This window comes from Pseudophryne corroboree, chromosome 6 (assembly GCF_028390025.1).
Source record: "Pseudophryne corroboree isolate aPseCor3 chromosome 6, aPseCor3.hap2, whole genome shotgun sequence".
Lineage (NCBI taxonomy): Eukaryota > Metazoa > Chordata > Amphibia > Anura > Myobatrachidae > Pseudophryne > Pseudophryne corroboree.
This window is the reverse complement of record NC_086449.1, coordinates 190,696,480-190,716,562: the sequence shown is the minus strand read 5'-3', so window position 1 is coordinate 190,716,562 and position 20,083 is coordinate 190,696,480. Positions and strand designations below refer to the sequence as shown.

The 20,083-nt window shown below is 48.9% G+C and overlaps 1 protein-coding gene across 8 annotated transcripts in view; it reads left to right on the top strand.

The window, feature by feature from the left end:
- Nucleotides 1–20,083, top strand: part of KIF23 (kinesin family member 23) — a 140,747-nt gene that overhangs the window by 60,660 nt on the left and 60,004 nt on the right. For 7 of the 8 annotated variants that reach the window (XM_063925507.1, XM_063925508.1, XM_063925506.1 and 4 more), the window contains exons 7-9: nt 1,673–1,843; nt 2,552–2,664; nt 14,908–15,029. In XM_063925507.1, coding sequence (XP_063781577.1) covers nt 1,673–1,843; nt 2,552–2,664; nt 14,908–15,029 — 406 coding nt within the window. Of the gene's footprint in view, nt 1–1,672; nt 1,844–2,299; nt 2,333–2,551; nt 2,665–14,907; nt 15,030–20,083 lie in introns of all 8 variants that reach the window. The other variant, XM_063925513.1, reaches the window with a different exon arrangement.

Below are 20,083 nucleotides of genomic sequence, written 5' to 3'. Positions count from 1 at the left end.
GGCCTCTGCCTCTCAGACAGGACCTGTTGCAACAGGAGCCCTGTCTGTTCCAAGACTTAACGCGGCTGCGTTTGACGGCATGGCGGTTGAACGCAGGATCCTAGCGGAAAAAGGCATTCCGGATGAAGTTATTCCTACGCTGATAAAGGCTAGGAAGGACGTGACAGCAAAACACTATCACCATATATGGCGAAAATATGTGGCCTGGTGTGAGGCCAGGAAGGCCCCTACAGAGGAATTCCAGCTGGGCCGATTCCTGCACTTCCTACAGTCTGGAGTGACTGGGCTTGAAGTTGGGGTCCATAAAGGTCCAGATTTCGGCCCTATCCATTTTCTTTCAAAAGAAACTGGCTTCTCTTCCTGAAGTTCAGACGTTTGTTAAGGAAGTGCTGCATATTCAGCCCCCTTTTGTGCCACCAGTGGCACCTTGGGATCTTAACGTGGTGTTTCCTGAAATCTCACTGGTTTGAGCCACTTAAGACCGTGGAGTTAAAATATCTCACGTGGAAAGTGGTCATGCTATTGGCCTTAGCTTCGGCTAGGCGTGTGTCAGAATTGGCGGCTTTGTCATGTAAAAGCCCCTATCTGGTTTTCCATATGGACAGGGCAGAATTACGGACTCGTCCGCAATTTCTGCCGAAGGCGGTGTCATCCTTTCATTTGAACCAACCTATTGTGGTGCCTGCGGCTACTCGTGACTTGGAGGATTCCATGTTGCTTGATGTAGTCAGGGCTTTGAAGATCTATGTAGCCAGAACGGCTGGAGTCAGGAAGACTGACTCGCTGTTTATCCTGTATGCATCCAACAAGCTGGGTGCTCCTGCTTCAAAGCAAACCATTGCTCGCTGGATCTGTAGCACGATTCAGCAGGCTCATTCTGCGGCTGGATTGCCGCATCCAAAATCAGTGAAAGCCAATTCCACAAGGAAAGTGAGCTCTTCTTGGGCGGCTGCCCGAGGGGTCTCTGCATTACAGCTTTGCCGAGCAGCTACTTGGTCGGGTTCAAACACATTTGCTAAGTTCTACAAGTTTGATACCCTGGCTGAGGAGGACCTTGTGTTTGCCCATTCGGTGCTGCAGAGTCATCCGCACTCTCCCGCCCGTTTGGGAGCTTTGGTATAATCCCCATGGTCCTTACGGAGTCCCCAGCATCCACTAGGATGTTAGAGAAAATAAGATTTTACTCACCAGTAAATCTATTTCTCGTAGTCCGTAGTGGATGCTGGGCGCCCGTCCCAAGTGCGGACTTTCTGCAATACGTGTACATAGTTGCTTAATAATGGGTTATGTTATGTTGGCATCCATTGTTGATGCCCTGTTCATACTGTTGACTGGATAAGTGTATCACAAGTTATACGGTGTGATTGGTGTGGCTGGTATGAGTCTTACCCGAGATTCCAAAATCCTTTCCTTATAATGTCAGCTCTTCCGGGCACAGTTTCCTTAACTGAGGTCTGGAGGAGGGGCATAGAGGGGGAGCCAGTGCACACCAGATAGTACTAAATCTTTCTTTAGAGTGCCCAGTCTCCTGCGGAGCCCGTCTATTCCCCATGGTCCTTACGGAGTCCCCAGCATCCACTACGGACTACGAGAAATAGATTTACCGGTGAGTAAAATCTTATTTTTTCTCATGTCCCCATTAATGTCACTCATACACGTGTGTGTACTGCAGGCAGAGGGTGGAACCTGAATTTGCAGATATGATCAACATTGAAGATCACTGCAAAGTGGATGATGTGGATGAAGACAGCGTGTACAGTGTCTTTGTGTCCTACATAGAGATCTACAATAATTACATCTATGATCTTCTGGAGGAGGTGTCTATAGATCCTATTAAACCAAAGTGAGTAAAAAGGTTGAATGCAAAGCCTAAAGTACTGTAATAACTAATATATAATTTACAGGTGCTTATTCCAAGTTATTTTATTACCTAATGCGCCTTTCTGTTGTATTAAGCTGTAATTTAAGGGGGCGGTCTTATATTTCATTGTTTGCTGTATATGTTTGCTGTGTGGTGAAGGCAAAAACTCCTCTACTGCTTTCTGGAGTATTTTATGTTCTAGTTGTTTTGACCCATACAACAAAAAACTGAGTTTCCTCAACTGTGCACGGCAGTTGAGGAAACACTCAGTTTTTTGTTGTGTATCTTGTAAAAGGGGTGTTGAGTGACATCCAGAGTCTATCTCGACTGCTGCCGCGCAGGGGTTCTCTATTCTCTTTGTTACGTTTTGACCCATACACCTACCGTTATTTGAAGTGATGCAACATAGATTGTAACCTGTTGCTATTCCTTCATCAGGTGGAACACGCCGGGAAAGAATGCTGAGTTTATGTATGTTTTTACATTACATAGCTTGTGCCTTGTTGCCCCGATTTCTGCCTGTTCCTAGTTTGGATCATCATCATCCTCATCATCCTCATCATCGCTCTCCCCTTCCATCCATTTATTATGTGGCATAATCCTGCATGTGGCTTTGCTCATCTAGCTTCATGTGCCATAATATTATAGTATCCCAATCCCTCTGACTCCACCATCCTTTAATGTTTTTAGACCGCCGCAATCGAAGATCTTGCGTGAGGACCAGAACCACAACATGTATATTGCGGGTTGCACAGAAGTTGAAGTCAAAACCACAGAAGAGGCCTTTGATGTATTTTGGCGAGGTGAGAGCCTTAGTTTAAGTGGAAATGCTAACCTTTTTGGCCATGCGAATGACCAATGTATCTGCACTGGAAAACCAGGCTTTCTCTTTCCATGAGTTGCTGCTTGTCCTAAAGGGGTCTTATATTTTGTGTTTTAAGGCTTTAGCGTAAACATGGGGGGTTGCAGGGTGGGGTGTCGGATAGATAGAATAGTGTACTCTGACCTGCTTACTTGACCCTAGCCCTGAAGGGCTAGAGCCTACTGTTTCATTAGATAAGTCCTTACAATGACGACATAAGTCCATGGAAAGTCATGGACCTAATAAGCCAGCTACTGCAATGACACATGACTGACTAGCTTGTACAGCCTATTTTATGTTAGTTATCATTTAGGGTCTGATTAAGTGGCGCATGCAATGCTGATGTTCACAGAGACAGTATGAAGTCTACAGTGCATGCATTACCCTGAGTGTACAGACAAGGGTGCTGTTGCCATTGGGTCGGATGGTATCTGAAATGGAACGGCAAAGTAATGGGTGTTCTGGCAGGTTGCCTGAACTAAAAGTTATGGGCCTGTCTAAAAGCATCTGCTTTATCAGACACACAGCTGCTTCCACAGTGGCTACACTCAGACACTGCTGCAAGTGGCGATGGTGGTGTTAGAGGCGCAGAAAGTGGGTATCACAGTGCTTGCACATTCTGGTATACCTGAGGGAGCATATTATCGCTGCCGCGACTCGGGCAATACAGCAGGGTCCACATCTGAATCAGGTCCTCAATGTACAGCTGCTTTATTTCTCTTACGTCCTAGAGGATGCTGGGGACTCCGTAAGGACCATGGGGTATAGACGTGCTCCGCAGGAGATAGGGCACCTAAAAAGAACTTTGACTATGGGTGTGCACTGGCTCCTCCCTCTATGCCCCTACTCCAGACCTCAGTTAGATCTTGTGCCCAGAGGAGAATGGGTGCACTGCAGAGAGCTCTCCAGAGTTTTCTGTGGAAGAAGAATTTTGTTAGGTTTTTTATTTTCAGGGAGTCCTGTTGGCAACAGGCTCCCTGCATCGTGGGACCGAGGAGAGAGAAGCAGAGCTGGCTTGTCAAGTTGGGCACTGCTTCTAAGGCTACTGGACACCGTTAGCTCCAGAGGGAGTCGGAACACAGGTCTCACCTGGGTTTCGTCCCGGAGCCGCGCCGCCGTCGTCCTCACAGATGCCGAAGATAGAAGCCGGATAGAGAAGGCAGAAGACATCAGATCTTCATGAGGTAAGGCGCGCAGCGGTAAGCTGCGCGCCATTGCTCCCAGTCACACACACACAGAGCAGCACTGAAGGGCGCAGGGGGGGGCGCAGGGGGGGGCGCCCTGGGCAGCAATAAACCTCACATTTTGGCCAAATACAGTTTGATTAGGCTGCGGAGGCAGTAAATCTATGATCCCCCGCCATTTTATTGAAAAATCACTGGGACCGAAGCCCGCCGTCGGGTGGGCGGGGCTTGATCCTCAGCACTAACCAGCGCCATTTTCTCCACAGAAGCTGCATGAGGAAAACGCTGGCTCCCTGGTCTCTCTCCTGCTGAACTTCACAGGCTGGAAAAAAGAGGAGGGGGGCACATTAGCGACGCAGTGAGTGGGAATTGACATATTATATATAAAAACCCGCTATCTGGACATATTTTTTCCAGTGTTTTTAAGCGCTGGTGTGTGCTGGCATACTCTCTCTCTCTCTCTCTCTCTCTCTCTCTCTCTCTCTCTCTCTCTCTCTCTCTCTCTCTCTCTCTCTCTCTCTCTCTCTCTCTCTCTCTCTCTTAGGACCTGGTTGGGGTTTTGTCCCCTTATAGGTTAATCCCTGTGTGTGTGGGGTGTCGGTACGTGTGTGTCGACATGTCTGAGGCGGAAGGCTTCTCCAAGGAGGAGGTGGAGCAAATGAGTGGTGTCCACGTCGGTTGTGCCGACTCCAGATTGGATGGACATGTGGCATATGTTGAATGCAAGTGTGGCATCTTTACATAAAAGGCTTGATGAGGCTGAATTAGGGGGGACATCAGGGGGTCAATCCTCGGATTGGATCGACTCACAGGGCCCGTCGGGGTCTCAAAAGCGTCCCTTAACACAAGACACTACTACCGACACGGATTCTGATTCCAGTGTCGACTAGGACGAAGTAAAATTGCACCCTAGGGTGACTAAAACCATTCAGTGTATGATTGTGGCAATAAGGGATGTGTTGCATATTGTGGATGAACCCTCGGTCCCTGACACAAGGGTACACATGTTTAAGGAAAAGAAACAGATTATTAACTTTCCCACATCTCATGAATTAAATGAATTCTTTGGAAAAGTTTGGGAGACTCCGGATAAGAGACCGCAGATCCCCAAAAGAATTTATATGGCATACCCTTTCCCTAAGCATGACAGGGAGATTTAGGAATCACCCCCCACTGTGGACAAGGCCCTGACGCGCTTGTCCAAGAAAGTGGCGCTACCGTCTCCTGACACAGCAGCCCTTAAGGACCCTGCAGATCGCAGGCAAGAAACTACCTTAAAGTGTATTTATTCTCATACAGGTGCTCTGCTAAGGCCGACAATTGCGTCGGCATGGGTGTGTAGCGCTATTGCAGCTTGGACAGATGAGCTGACAGATCAATTTGATAATATGGATAAGGATACTATATTCCTAACTCTAGCCCATATTAAAGACGCAGTCTTATTTATGAGGGATGCTCAAAGGGACATTGGATTGCTAGCTTCTAGGGCCAATGCCATGTCTGTCTCAGCGAGAAGATCCTTATGGACTCGCTAATGGACGGGTGATGCGGATTCCAAAAAACATATGGAAGTACTACCCTATAAGGGGATGGGCTGACGGACCTGGTTTCCACAGCTACAGCAGGTAAATCAAATTTTTTACCATATATTCCCCAACAGCAAAAGAAAGTAACACCCTATCAGATGCAGTCCTTTCGGTCGCACAAGTCAAAAAGAGGTCGGGGATCCTCTTTCCTCGCCAGAGGTAAGGGCAGAGGCAAGAGAGCACCTGCTTCGGCAGGTGCCCAGGAACAAAAGTCCTCCCCGGCTGCTCCAAAACCCACAGCATGACGCTGGGGCTCCCCTGAGGGAGTCCGCACCGGAGGGGGCACGTCTTCGACTTTTCAGTCAGGCCTGGGTCAGTTCGGACCTGAATCCCTGGGTGTTGGAAATAGTTTCCCAGGGTTACAAATTGGAATTCGAGGAGGTGCCCCCGCGCCGATTTTTCAAATCGCCCCTACCAGCTTCCACATCGGAAAGGGATATAGTGTTAGCTGCAATTCAAACGCTGTGTATACAGCAAGTGATAATCAAGGTTCCCCTGCACCAGCAGGGAAGAGGTTACTACTCAACCCTATTTGTGGTCCCGAAACCGGACGGTTCGGTCAGACCTATTTTGAATCTGAAATCCCTAAACCTGTACATAAAAAGATTCAAATTCAAAATGGAATCTCTCATAGCGATAATAGCCAAGATGGAGGAGGGGGAGTTTATGGTGTCTCTGGACATAAAGGATGCGTACCTTCATGTCCCCATATATGCCCCCCATCAGGAATACCTGAGATTCGCTGTACAGGATTGTCATTACCAATTTCAGACGTTGCCGTTTGGACTCTCCACGGCCCCGAGGATTTTCACCAAGATAATGGCGGAAATGATGGTGGTACTGCGCAAGCATGGAGTCACAATTATCCCATACTTGGACGATCTCCTGATAAAAGCGAGATCAAGGGAGAAATTGCTGAGCAGTGTGGCGCTCTCTGAGAGTGCTCCAGCAACACGGTTGGTTTTTAAATCTACCAAAGTCACAGTTGATTCCGACAACTCGACTACCGTTCCTAGGTATGATACTGGATACGGAACAAATGAAGATCTTCCTCCCAATAGAGAGAGCCCAAGACATACAGAACATGGTCAGAGACCTGCTAAAACCGAAAAGGGTGTCAGTTCACCAATGCACTCGAGTTATGGGGGAAATGGTGGCGGCCTACGAGGCCATTCCCTTCGGAAGGTTCCATGCAAGGTTCAATGGGACCTTCAGGACAAGTGGTCCGGGTCCCATCTGCACTCTCATCGGATAATAACTCTGTCCCCAGGGACCAGAGTGTCCCTCCTGTGGTGGTTGCAAAGTGCTCACCTCCTGGAGGGTCGCAGGTTCGGAATTCAGGATTGGATCCTGGTTACCACGGACGCGAGCCTCCGAGGATGGGGAGCGGTCACGCAGGGAAAAAGTTTTCAGGGTCTTTGGTCAGACCAGGAGTCCTGTCTACACATCAATGTGTTGGAACTCAGGGACATTTACAACGGCCTTCGACAAGCGGAGAGTTTTCTTCGAAACCTACCGGTTCTGATTCAATCAGACAATGTCACAGCAGTGGCTCATGTGAACCACGAAGGCGGGACAAAAAGCAGAGTCGCGATGGCGGAAGCCACAAGGATCCTTCGCTGGGCGGAAAATCATGTAAGCGCTCTGTCAGCTGTCTTCATTCCGGGAGTGGACAACTGGGAAGCAGACTTCCTCAGCAGACACTATCTCCATCAGGAGAGTGGGGACTTCATCAAGAAGTCTTTGCAGACGTAACATGTCTTTGGGGAACTTCTCAAATAGACATGATGGCGTCACGCCTCAACAAAAAACTTCGGAGGTATTGTGCCAGGTCTCGGGACCCTCAGGCAATAGCAGTAGACGCTCTGGTAACACCATGGGTGTTCAAATCGGTCTACGTGTTTCCTCTTCCTCTCATCACAAAAGTGTTGAGGATCATAAGACGAAGAAGAGTACGAACGATACTTGTTGTCCCAGACTGGCCTCAAAGGGCCTGGTACTCGGATCTACAAGAGATGCTTACAGGAGATCCCTGGCCTCTTCCTCTGAGGGAAGACCTGTTGCAGCAGGGGCCCTGTGTATTTCAAGACTTACCGCGGTTACATTTGACGGCATGGCGGTTGAACGCCGAATCCTAGCGAAAAAGGGGATTCCGGATGAGGTCATCCCTACTTTAATAAAGGCTAGGAAGGAGGTGACGGTTAAGCATTATCACCGTATCTGGCGAAAGTATGTGTCTTGGTGTGAAACCAAGAATGCACCTACGGAAGATTTTGATCTGGGTCGTTTTCTCCACTTCCTACAGACAGGAGTGGATATGGGCCTGAAATTAGGCTCTGTTAAGGTACAGATTTCGGCCCTCTCGATTTTCTTTCAGAAGGAATTGGCTTCTCTTCCAGAAGTCCAGACGTTTGTAAAGGGAGTGCTGCACATCCAGCCCCCTTTTGTGCCTCCAGTGGCACCATGGGACCTGAACGTGGTGTTGCAGTTCCTAAAATCACACTGGTTTGAACCGCTTAACAAGGTTGAGTTGAAATTTCTTACCTGGAAGGCGGTCATGTTGTTGGCCTTAGCATCAGCAAGGCGAGTGTCAGAATTGGCGGCTTTGTCACACAAGAGCCCCTACTTGATTTTTCATGTGGATCGAGCTAAATTGAGGACACGTCTGCAATTTTTGCCTAAAGTGGTTTCTTCGTTCCATATGAATCAACCTATTGTGGTGCCTGTGGCTACAAGTGACCTGGAGGATTCCAGATCCCTGGATTTAGTCAGGGCCTTAAAAATTTATGTAGCCAGGACGGCTAGAATTAAGAAAACAGAGGCTCTGTTTGTCCTGTATGCGGCCAATAAGATTGGCGCTCCTGCTTCGAAGCAGACTATTGCTCGCTGGATCTGTAATACGATTCAGCAGGCTCACTCTACAACTGGATTGCCGGTACCAAATTCGGTTAAGGCCCATTCCACTAGGAAGGTGGGCTCTTCTTGGGCGGCTGCCCGAGGCGTCTCTGCATTACAACTTTGCCGAGCGGCGACTTGGTCGGGGTCAAACACTTTTGCTAAATTCTACAAGTTTGATACCCTGGCTGATGAGGACCTAGCGTTTGCTCAGTCGGTGTTGCAGAGTCATGCGCACTCTCCCGCCCGATTGTATGCTTTGGTATAAACCCCATGGTCCTTACGGAGTCCCCAGCATCCTCTAGGACGTAAGAGAAAGTAAGATTTTAAACCTACCGGTAAATCTATTTCTCCTAGTCCGTAGAGGATGCTGGGCGCCCGTCCCAGTGCGGAAACTCTGCAAGACTTGTATATAGTTGTTGCTTACATAAGGGTTATGTTACAGTTGACATCGGTCTTGGACCGTTACTGTCGTTTGTTCATACTGTTAACTGGTTATGTATGTTCCAGGTTACATGGTATGATTGGTGTGGGCTGGTATGAATCTTGCCCTTGGATTGCTAAATCCTGCCTTGTATTGTCCATCTCCTCTGGGCACAGTTCTCTAACTGAGGTCTGGAGGAGGGGCATAGAGGGAGGAGCCAGTGCACACCCATAGTTAAAGTTCTTTTTAGGTGCCCTATCTCCTGCGGAGCCCGTCTATACCCCATGGTCCTTACGGAGTACCCAGCATCCTCTACGGACTAGGAGAAATAGATTTACCGGTAGGTTTAAAATCTTATTTCTCTAACGTCCTAGTGGATGCTGGGGACTCCGTCAGGACCATGGGGAATAGCGGCTCCGCAGGAGACAGGGCACAAAAAGTAAGCTTTTAGGATCACATGGTGTGTACTGGCTCCTCCCTCTATGACCCTCCTCCAAGCCTCAGTTAGGTTTTTGTGCCCGTCCGAGCAGGGTGCAATCTAGGTGGCTCTCATAAAGAGCTGCTTAGAAAAAGTTTTTTAGGTTTCTTATTTTCAGTGAGTCCTGCTGGCAACAGGCTCACTGCTACGAGGGACTTAGGGGAGAGAAGTGAACTCACCTGCGTGCAGGATGGATTTGCTTCTTAGGCTACTGGACACCATTAGCTCCAGAGGGATCGAACACAGGCCCAGCCATGGAGTCCGGTCCCGGAGCCGTGCCGCCGACCCCCCTTGCAGATGCCGAAGTTGAAGAGGTCCAGAGGTCCGGAAACAGGCGGCAGAAGACTTTTCAGTCTTCATAAGGTAGCGCACAGCACTGCAGCTGTGCGCCATTGTTGTCGGCACACTTCACACCAGCGGTCACTGAGGGTGCAGGGCGCTGGGGGGGGCGCCCTGGGCAGCAATGTATAATACCTTTTTCTATGGCTAAAATACATCACATATAGCCCTTGAAGCTATATGGATGTATTTAACCCCTGCCATATATCGCAAACTCCGGGAGAAGAGCCCGCCGTTTTAGGGGGCGGGGCCTATTCTCCTCAGCGCACAGCGCCATTTTCCTGCTCAGCTCCGCTGTGAGGAAGGCTCCCAGGACTCTCCCCTGCACTGCACTACAGAAACAGGGTAAAACAGAGAAGGGGGGCATATTTTGGCGATATTTATATATATATATTAAGCGCATATAACAGAAACAACACCTTTTAGGGTTGTTTATATACATTTTTATAGCGCTTTGGTGTGTGCTGGCAAACTCTCCCTCTGTCTCCCCAAAGGGCTAGTGGGGTCCTGTCTTCGATAAGAGGATTCCCTGTGGGTCTGCTGTGTGTCGGTACGTGTGTGTCGACATGTATGAGGACGATGTTGGTGTGGAGGCGGAGCAATTGCCGGTAATGGTGATGTCACCCCCTAGGGAGTCGACACCGGAATGGATGGCTTTAATTATGGAATTACGTGATAATGTTAGCACGCTGCAAAAGTCAGTTGACGACATGAGACGGCCGGAAAACCAGTTAGTACCTGTCCAGGCGTCTCGGGCACCGTCAGGGGCTGTAAAACGTCCCTTACCTCAGTCAGTCGACACAGGTACCGACACAGATGAATCTAGTGTCGACGGTGAAGAAAGAAACGTATTTTCCAATAGGGCCACACGTTATATGATCACGGCAATGAAAGAGGCTTTGCATATCTCTGATACTGCAGGTACCTCAAAGGGGGGTATTATGTGGGGTGTGAAAAAACTACCTGTAGCTTTTCCAGAATCAGAGGAATTGAATGACGTGTGTGATGAAGCGTGGGTTAACCCCGATAGAAAACTGCTAATTTCAAAGAAGTTATTGGCATTATACCCTTTCCCACCAGAGGTTAGGGCGCGCTGGGAAACACCCCCTAGGGTGGATAAGGCGCTCACACGCTTATCAAAACAAGTGGCGTTACCGTCTCCTGATACGGCCGCCCTCAAGGATCCAGCTGATAGGAGGCTGGAAACTACCCTGAAGAGTATATACACACATACTGGTGTTATACTGCGACCAGCAATAGCCTCAGCCTGGATGTGCAGTGCTGGGGTGGTGTGGTCGGATTCCCTGACTGAAAATATTGATACCCTGGATAGGGACAGTATTTTATTGACTATAGAGCAATTAAAGGATGCTTTTCTTTATATGCGAGATGCTCAGAGGGATATTTGCACTCTGGCATCGAGAGTAAGTGCGATGTCCATATCTGCCAGAAGAAGTTTATGGACGCGACAGTGGTCAGGTGATGCGGATTCCAAACGGCATATGGAAGTATTGCCGTATAAAGGAGAGGAATTATTTGGGGTCGGTCTATCGGATCTGGTGGCCACGGCAACAGCCGGAAAATCCACTTTTTTACCTCGGGTCACCTCCCAACAGAAAAAGACAGTCTTTTCAGCCGCAGTCCTTTCGTTCCTATAAGAACAAGCGGGCAAAAGGACAGTCATATTTGCCCAGAGGCAAAGGAAGGGGTAAGAGGGTGCAGCAAGCAACTACTTCCCACGAACAGAAGCCCTCCCCGGCTTCTACAAAGCCCTCAGCATGACGCTGGGGCTGTGCAAGCGGACTCAGGGGCGGTGGGGGGTCGACTAAAGATTTTCAGCACACAGTGGGCGCGCTCACAGGTGGACCCTTGGATCCTGCAGGTAGTATCTCAGGGTTACAAGTTGGAATTCGAAAAGTCTCCCCCTCGCCGGTTCCTAAAGTCTGCTTTACCAACGTCTCCCTCAGAAAGGGCGACGGTATTGGAAGCCATTCACAAGCTGTATTCTCAGCAGGTGATAGTCAAGGTACCCCTCCTACAACAGGGAAAGGGGTATTATTCCACACTATTTGTGGTACCGAAGCCGGACGGTTCGGTAAGACCTATTCTAAATCTGAAATCCTTGAACCTGTACATACAGAAATTCAAGTTCAAGATGGAGTCACTCAGAGCAGTGATAGCGAATCTGGAAGAAGGGGACTTCATGGTGTCCCTGGACATAAAAGATGCTTATCTGCATGTCCCAATTTACCCTTCACACCAAGGGTATCTCAGGTTCGTGATACAAAACTGTCATTATCAGTTTCAAACGCTGCCGTTTGGTTTGTCCACGGCACCTCGGGTCTTTACCAAGGTAATGGCCGAAATGATGGTTCTTCTACGAAGAAAAGGCGTATTAATTATCCCTTACTTGGACGATCTCCTGATAAGGGCAAGGTCCAAAGAACAGCTGGAAGTCGGAGTAGCACTAACCCAAGTAGTGCTTCAACAACACGGGTGGATTCTGAATCTTCCAAAATCTCAATTGACCCCGACGACACGTCTGCTGTTCCTGGGAATGATTCTGGACACTGTTCAGAAAAAGGTGTTTCTCCCGGAGGAGAAAGCAAGGGAGTTATCCGAACTTGTCAGGAACCTCCTAAAACCAGGAAATGTGTCAGTACATCAATGCACAAGAGTCCTGGGAAAGATGGTGGCTTCTTACGAAGCAATTCCATTCGGCAGATTCCACGCACGAATATTTCAGTGGGATCTGCTGGACAAATGGTCCGGATCGCATCTGCACATGCATCAGCGGATAACACTGTCACCAAGAACAAGGGTGTCTCTTCTGTGGTGGTTGCAGAGTGCCCATCTGTTAGAGGGCCGCAGATTCGGCATACAGGACTGGGTCCTGGTGACTACGGATGCCAGCCTACGAGGCTGGGGAGCAGTCACACAGGGAAGAAACTTCCAGGGCGTGTGGTCGAACCTGGAGACGTCTCTTCACATAAATATACTGGAGCTAAGAGCGATTTACAATGCTCTAAGCCTGGCAAAACCGCTGCTTCAGGGTCAGCCGGTGTTGATCCAGTCGGACAACATCACGGCAGTCGCCCACGTAAACAGACAGGGCGGCACGAGAAGCAGAAGAGCAATGACAGAAGCTGCAAGGATTCTTCGCTGGGCGGAAAATCATGTCATAGCACTGTCAGCAGTGTTCATTCCGGGAGTGGACAACTGGGAAGCAGACTTCCTCAGCAGACACGACCTCCACCCGGGAGAGTGGGGACTTCATCCAGAAGTCTTCCACATGATTGTGAACCGTTGGGAAAAACCAAAGGTGGACATGATGGCGTCCCGCCTCAACAAGAAACTGGACAGATATTGTGCCAGGTCAAGAGACCCTCAGGCAATAGCTGTGGACGCTCTGGTAACACCGTGGGTGTACCAGTCCGTGTATGTGTTTCCTCCTCTGCCTCTCATACCAAAGGTACTGAGAATTATACGGCTACGGGGAGTAAGAACAATACTCGTGGCTCCGGATTGGCCGAGAAGGACTTGGTACCCGGAACTTCAAGAGATGCTCACGGAAGAGCCGTGGCCTCTACCGTTAAGAAGGGATCTGCTTCAGCAGGGACCTTGTATGTTCCAAGACTTACCGCGACTGCGTTTGACGGCATGGCGGTTGAACGCCGGATTCTAAAAGAAAAGGGCATTCCAGAGGAAGTTATTCCTACCTTGATTAAAGCCAGGAAGGAAGTGACCGCACAACATTATCACCGCATTTGGAGAAAATATGTTGCGTGGTGTGAGGCCAAGAAGGCCCCAACGGAGGAATTTCAATTGGGTCGATTCCTACATTTCCTGCAGGCAGGATTGTCTATGGGCCTCAAATTGGGGTCTATTAAGGTTCAAATTTCGGCCTTATCGATTTTCTTCCAGAAAGAATTGGCTTCAGTGCCTGAAGTACAAACCTTTGTCAAAGGTGTACTACATATACAGCCCCCGATTGTGCCTCCAGTGGCACCGTGGGATCTCAACGTAGTTTTGGATTTTCTCAAATCCCATTGGTTTGAGCCGCTCAAATCGGTAGATTTGAAGTATCTTACATGGAAAGTAACCATGCTACTGGCCCTGGCTTCAGCCAGGAGAGTATCAGAGTTGGCGGCTTTATCGTACAAAAGCCCATATCTGATTTTCCATTCGGACAGGGCAGAACTGCGGACGCGTCCTCAGTTTCTGCCTAAGGTGGTTTCGGCTTTTCACTTGAACCAGCCTATTGTGGTGCCTGCGGCTACTAGCGACGTGGAGGACTCCAAGTTGCTGGACGTTGTCAGAGCATTGAAAATATATATTTCAAGGACGGCTGGAGTCAGAAAATCTGACTCGCTGTTTATCCTGTATGCACCCAACAAGATGGGTGCTCCTGCGTCTAAGCAGATTGCTCGTTGGATCTGTAGCACAATCCAACTTGCACATTCTGTGGCAGGCCTGCCACAGCCTAAATCTGTAAATGCCCACTCCACAAGGAAGGTGGGCTCATCTTGGGCGGCTGCCCGAGGGGTCTCGGCATTACAACTTTGCCGAGCAGCTACGTGGTCAGGGGAGAACACGTTTGTAAAATTTTACAAATTTGATACTCTGGCTAAGGAGGACCTGGAGTTCTCTCATTCGGTGCTGCAGAGTCATCCGCACTCTCCCGCCCGTTTGGGAGCTTTGGTATAATCCCCATGGTCCTGACGGAGTCCCCAGCATCCACTAGGACGTTAGAGAAAATAAGAATTTACTTACCGATAATTCTATTTCTCATAGTCCGTAGTGGATGCTGGGCGCCCATCCCAAGTGCGGATTGTCTGCAATACTTGTACATAGTTATTGTTACAAAAATCGGGTTATTATTGTTGTGAGCCATCTTTTCAGAGGCTTCTTCGTTGTTATCATACTGTTAACTGGGTTCAAATCACAAGTTGTACGGTGTGATTGGTGTGGCTGGTATGAGTCTTACCCGGGATTCAAGATCCTTCCTTATTGTGTACGCTCGTCCGGGCACAGTACCTAACTGAGGCTTGGAGGAGGGTCATAGGGGGAGGAGCCAGTACACACCATGTGATCCTAAAAGCTTACTTTTTGTGCCCTGTCTCCTGCGGAGCCGCTATTCCCCATGGTCCTGACGGAGTCCCCAGCATCCACTACGGACTATGAGAAATAGAATTATCGGTAAGTAAATTCTTATTTTTTTTACTCCAGACCAGTGGAAAGGTGCCAGTGAAAGTTGACTAAAAATCTTTTATTCCAGGTCAGAAGAGGAGGAGAATTGCCAACACGCAGCTGAACCGCGAGTCCAGCCGATCCCACAGTGTATTCATGATCAAACTGGCCCAGGCCCCACTTGATGCAGATGGTGATAATGTTCTACAGGTAGCTGCTATTTTTGTTAGTCATCGCGAGATATATCTCTGCCCCAGTAACTGATCTTTATAGGTCAGGGAACGTCTCATGGTCAACCAACTGCCAATCTCTGCACTGGTTTTTATTACTTTTTGCTTTTCATTGCATTCAGTGCTTAATTTCGTTGTATATTGGATTGTATAGCTATACAGTATGCACTGTCTGACTGGGAGAGGGGAAGTGGGGGGGGGGGGGGGCTCCTTTTTAAGTGGAGCTCAGAGCACCTGTGAGTGAATCTCTACTGGTGGATATGCTACCTTTTGTGAATATATTGGCAGGGGTAATGTATGAATTCTCAGCAGCTCATCACCAGCAGACAATAGAACTTGGCACTTCCGTCTCCTGTAGTTTGGTTTTTGCAGGGGGAGGGGGCTTTATCTCAGTGTTGGTTTTAAAGGATTGTGATCTGCCTGTCCCTGTGGCTTCCCTCTTCATGGCCCTCATTCCCACCTGATCGCTAGCAGGCTACTTCTAGCACTGCTGCGAACAGGTAATTGCCACCTACAGGGGGTGGGGGTATTCGCTGTGCAGGGCTGCGCTCGCTTGTGTAGAGAGCTGCACAAACAAGTTCGTGCAGTTGCTGCACAGCTCAGGACTTACTCGCCCACTGCGATGATCTTGTCCGGAGCAGACGTCAAGATCCCTCCTTGGAAACGGCTGTACACGCCTGGGTTCGCCCAGACACTCCTTCAAAACGTTGAGTTGACACCCCCGGCCGGCCACTACCTGTCAGTCTTCTAACCTTCGCCGCTGGGAACGCTTTCTTCAATTCTTTGCTGCCCAGCGACTGCAGGGCATACCTGATCGCACAGCTGCAAGAAAAAACTGCAGCGTGCGATTGGGTCGGAATGACCCCCCTTATTGGGCCCAGGTGCTTGCTCACTTGGTACAAGGCTTTGTTCACTCCACGTCGTCAATATGGATTTTGCATCCATGGGTTCGTGGGCTGAACCCCACTTGCAGAAGTCTCCTGGGCATCCTTCGAGTGTTACGATTCAGAGGCTTCCCCTCAGGCAGAAGACGATACTTTGGAGAACTCTGTGGTTCTTTTCTCTGTGAAGGAGCATGAGTCTTCGTATGTCCAGGGTTCGAATCGTTGATCAAGGCTGTAAGGTTTTTCTGACGCGTATATTCGGGTAACTGAGTTTTCTCTCCAAGAGGAATCGTAAGCAGCGGGTCACCTTTTCTGCTTGTTCACAGCTGGAAGATACCCTAACCACGGCTTGGTAACATCTGGATTGTAAGTGCCAAATATCTGTGCATCTCCTCCTTTTTCTATCCCTTTCTGACTGGGAATAGAACAGAGTGGAAATCCCCTGCCTTCCATTGCCAGACTGTTCAAGAAGACAACCTTGCCGGTTACGGGGTTTTTCTATCATCCACTAGGGGACACTGGAAAACTAGACAGCTGGGATGCAGACTGGAGGTGGCACAATGTAATGATAAAGAAATATGCACAGCTGCCTCCTCCCCCATCCCTCCATTTTGAAAAAAAATTCTCGGAGGTAGCAGCACAGGAAAGGAGCTCTTGCTCCATAAGAGAATTTTTTTTCTTCTTAAAATATTGTTGGGCAGATCCAACCTAGCTGAAAGGAGGGTGAAGGCTCCCACAACTGTACTTAACAGCATCTCACTCAAAAGATCTGAAGGAGTCAGAGCAGTGAGTAATATGGGCAGGGTGCAGGCATAGTGGGCAGCAAGGCAGCTTAATCCCCCTAGCAGGCGCAATGTGGTTATTCTCCCCGCGGGCAGCGTTCGTTAAAGTCTCACCGCTGAGATGAGTGGAGGTCAGAGACCCGGCGGCACCGGGCGTAAGGCTCTGGACTAGCAGGGGGGACCCGCAGACGAGCCACGGCGGTAACACGACTATGAGCTGGATAGAGGCTTTGCTGACAGGGGAGGGCGCGCTGATAGCGGGGCAGAGCTGCTGAGGTAATCTATTACATCTCCCAGCGGGCGCGCTGGTTGTTAAACTCTGCACTGTGAAAATCCCGTCTGGCACGCAGATACAGCGGGCATTCCCCTCTGAGGGGGGTGGGGGATGGACTAATTTCTCAACCTGGTCAACTCAAGCTGCATCAACAGTTGGTGGTGTGGGGATTATAAACGTCAGGCTGTGGTTAAAGAAATTTTGTTTATTTTATTTTTTAAATTCCAGCTGTGTGACTCCTACTCTTCATTACTCCCTATATCCCTACAGTCTTTCTTTCTCCTATTCTAATAGGGTGAAAGTACAGATGGGTCTACAGTTATCTTGACTAGTTTTCTGCGCCTAGGCACATGACTTATTAGCATAAACCCTTCATCTATTCTCAGCTGCAATACAATACAGAGAACAATACAGCAGGGGATTAAGTCCGACTGGCCAGTTTCAGTTAATCCTATTAAAGGTCAAGATAAACGTGGACCCATCTGTACTGCTAATTTGTGTGTGTTTTTAACATGGCGTCTAAAGCATCAACCAAGACCACAGACTTATGTATGTTTGAAATGTGGAAAAGAGCACTAAGCAGCTCTGTGGTGTGCGACACATGTTTGGGAATGGACGCTCAACCCAGGAGCAGTGGTCCGTCTGGGTCATGGGAAAGTACCCTGGCAGATATTTCTAAAGAAAAGGCGGAATCCCGCAAGCAGCATTTAGAGTGGGCTGCGGGTTTTTTCAAGAAGATGGAAGAATTTCTCATTAGAATTACTCCGCCCGCACAGGTAAAAAAAAATTAGTAAAGCTATGAGGGGGAGTCAGTAAAAGCGATAATTGATGTCAGTCCTCATGAGGAGGATGTTGAGGTCAAGGGGTTAGAATCCCTAATAGAAGCTGTAAAACAGGTCCTTAACTTCAAGGAAGTAGTAGTTAAGGAACCTGAGGTCTTTGATCTATTTGAGTCTCAGAAACCGCAAGCAGCAGTTTTTCCCGATTCCTAAGACTCTCCAGGATCAAATGGAAGCAGCCAGATAGACGCTTCCAGATTCCCAAAAAGTTCACGGCTAATTACCCACTGCGCAGAGTAGTCATGTCCAAAAGGGAGGTTCCTCTGATTGTGCACACCTCCCTAGCTAGACTATCAACGAAGACTATCTTGCCGATGCCAAATGTAACTACACTAAAGGATGTCTGATCCTTAGTTTGATACAGCACTAAAATCTATCTTTGTGGCCGCAGGAGCATCACAAGGACCTACGATTGTCAGTGCTTGGGTTAATAAGGCTATTGTAGCATGGGTTGGTCAGATTGTTCAGGCAGTGGTGGAGTCTTCACAAAGATCATGGCAGTCATGGTAGCGAAATTGAGATCATTAGTGGTAACGATAATACTGTATCTAAACGACCTTATCAAGGCTCTTCCTCAGGACCAATTGATCCGGGATGCTCGAATCACTCATCAATTTCTGATTTGACACGGCTGGATCGTGAATTTCAAAAAATCCAATCTGCAACAGAGACAGCGGATTCAATTTCTGGGCCTCATTTTAGATAAAATTGAACGGATGGTGTTTCTCCCAGAAGACCAGATTCGAGACATCAAGGAAATGGTACATCAGGTTCTACAGAACCAGACGGTCTCTCTGCATCTTTGTGTGTGGCTTCTAGGAAAGATGGTAGCATCCTTCGAAGCGATCCAATACGGCAGACTACATGCCAGACCCTGGGGGGGGGGGGCGCGCCCTGGGCAGCAATTGGGAACCTCTTGGCAAAAAGCAGCATATATACAGTTGGGCACTGTATATATGCATGAGCCCCGCCATTATTTTACACACAACGCGGGACAGAAGCCCGCCGCTGAGTGGGCGGGGCTTCTTCCTCAGCACGCACCAGTGCCATTTTCTCTCCACAGCTCCGCTGAGAGGAAGCTCCCCAGGCTCTCCCCTGCAGAATCACTGTAGAAAGAGGGTAAAAAGAGAGGGGGGGGCACATAAATTTGGCGCAAAAACAGTATATACAGCAGCTACTGGGTTAACACTGTTACTGTGTGATTCCTGGGTCATATAGCGCTGGGGTGTGTGCTGGCATACTCTCTCTCTCTCCAAAAGGCCTTGTGGGGGAACGGTCTTCAAATAGAGCATCCCCTGTGTGTGTGGTGTCGGTACGCTTGTGTCGGCATGTTTGACGAGGAAGGCTATGTGGAAACAGCGGGTACAAATGAATGTGGGGTCGCCGCCGACACCCGATTGGATGGATATGTGGAAGGTTTTAAATGATAATGTTAATTCCTTGCATAAAAGGTTGGATAAAGCTGAAGCCTTGGGACAGTCAGGGTCTCAACCCATGCCTGATCCTACAGCGCAGAGGCCGTCAGGGTCTCAGAAGCGCCCACTATCCCAAATTGTTGACACAGATATCGACACGGATTCTGACTCCAGTGTCGATGGCGATGATGCAAAGTTGCAGCCTGAAATGGCTAAAGCCATCCGCTACATGATTATAGCAATGAAGGATGAGTTGCACATCACAGAGGAAACCCCAGTCCCTGACAAGAGGGTTTATATGTATGGGGGGCGGGGCTTCTTCCTCAGCACTCACCAGCGCCATTTTCTCTCCACAGCTCCGCTGAGAGGAAGCTCCCCAGGCTCTCCCCTGCAGAATCACTGTAGAAGAGGGTAAAAAGAGAGGGGGGGGGGGGCACATAAATTTGGCGCAAAAACAATATATACAGCAGCTACTGGGTTAACACTAAGTTACTGTATGACTCCTGGGACATATAGCGCTGGGGTGTGTGCTGGCATACTCTCTCTCTGTCTCTCCAAAGGGCCTTGTAGGGGAACTGTCTTCAAAAAGAGCTTCCCCTGTGTGTGTGGTGTGTCGGTACGCTTGTGTCGGCATGTTTGACGAGGAAGGCTATGTGGAAACAGAGCGGGAGCAAATGAATGTGGGGTCGCCGCCGACACCCGATTGGATGGATATGTGGAAGGTTTTAAATGATAATGTTACTTCCTTGCATAAAAGGTTGGATAAAGCTGAAGCCTTGGCACAGCCGGGGTCTCAGCCCATGCCTGATCCTATGTCGCAGAGGCCGTCAGGGTCTCAGA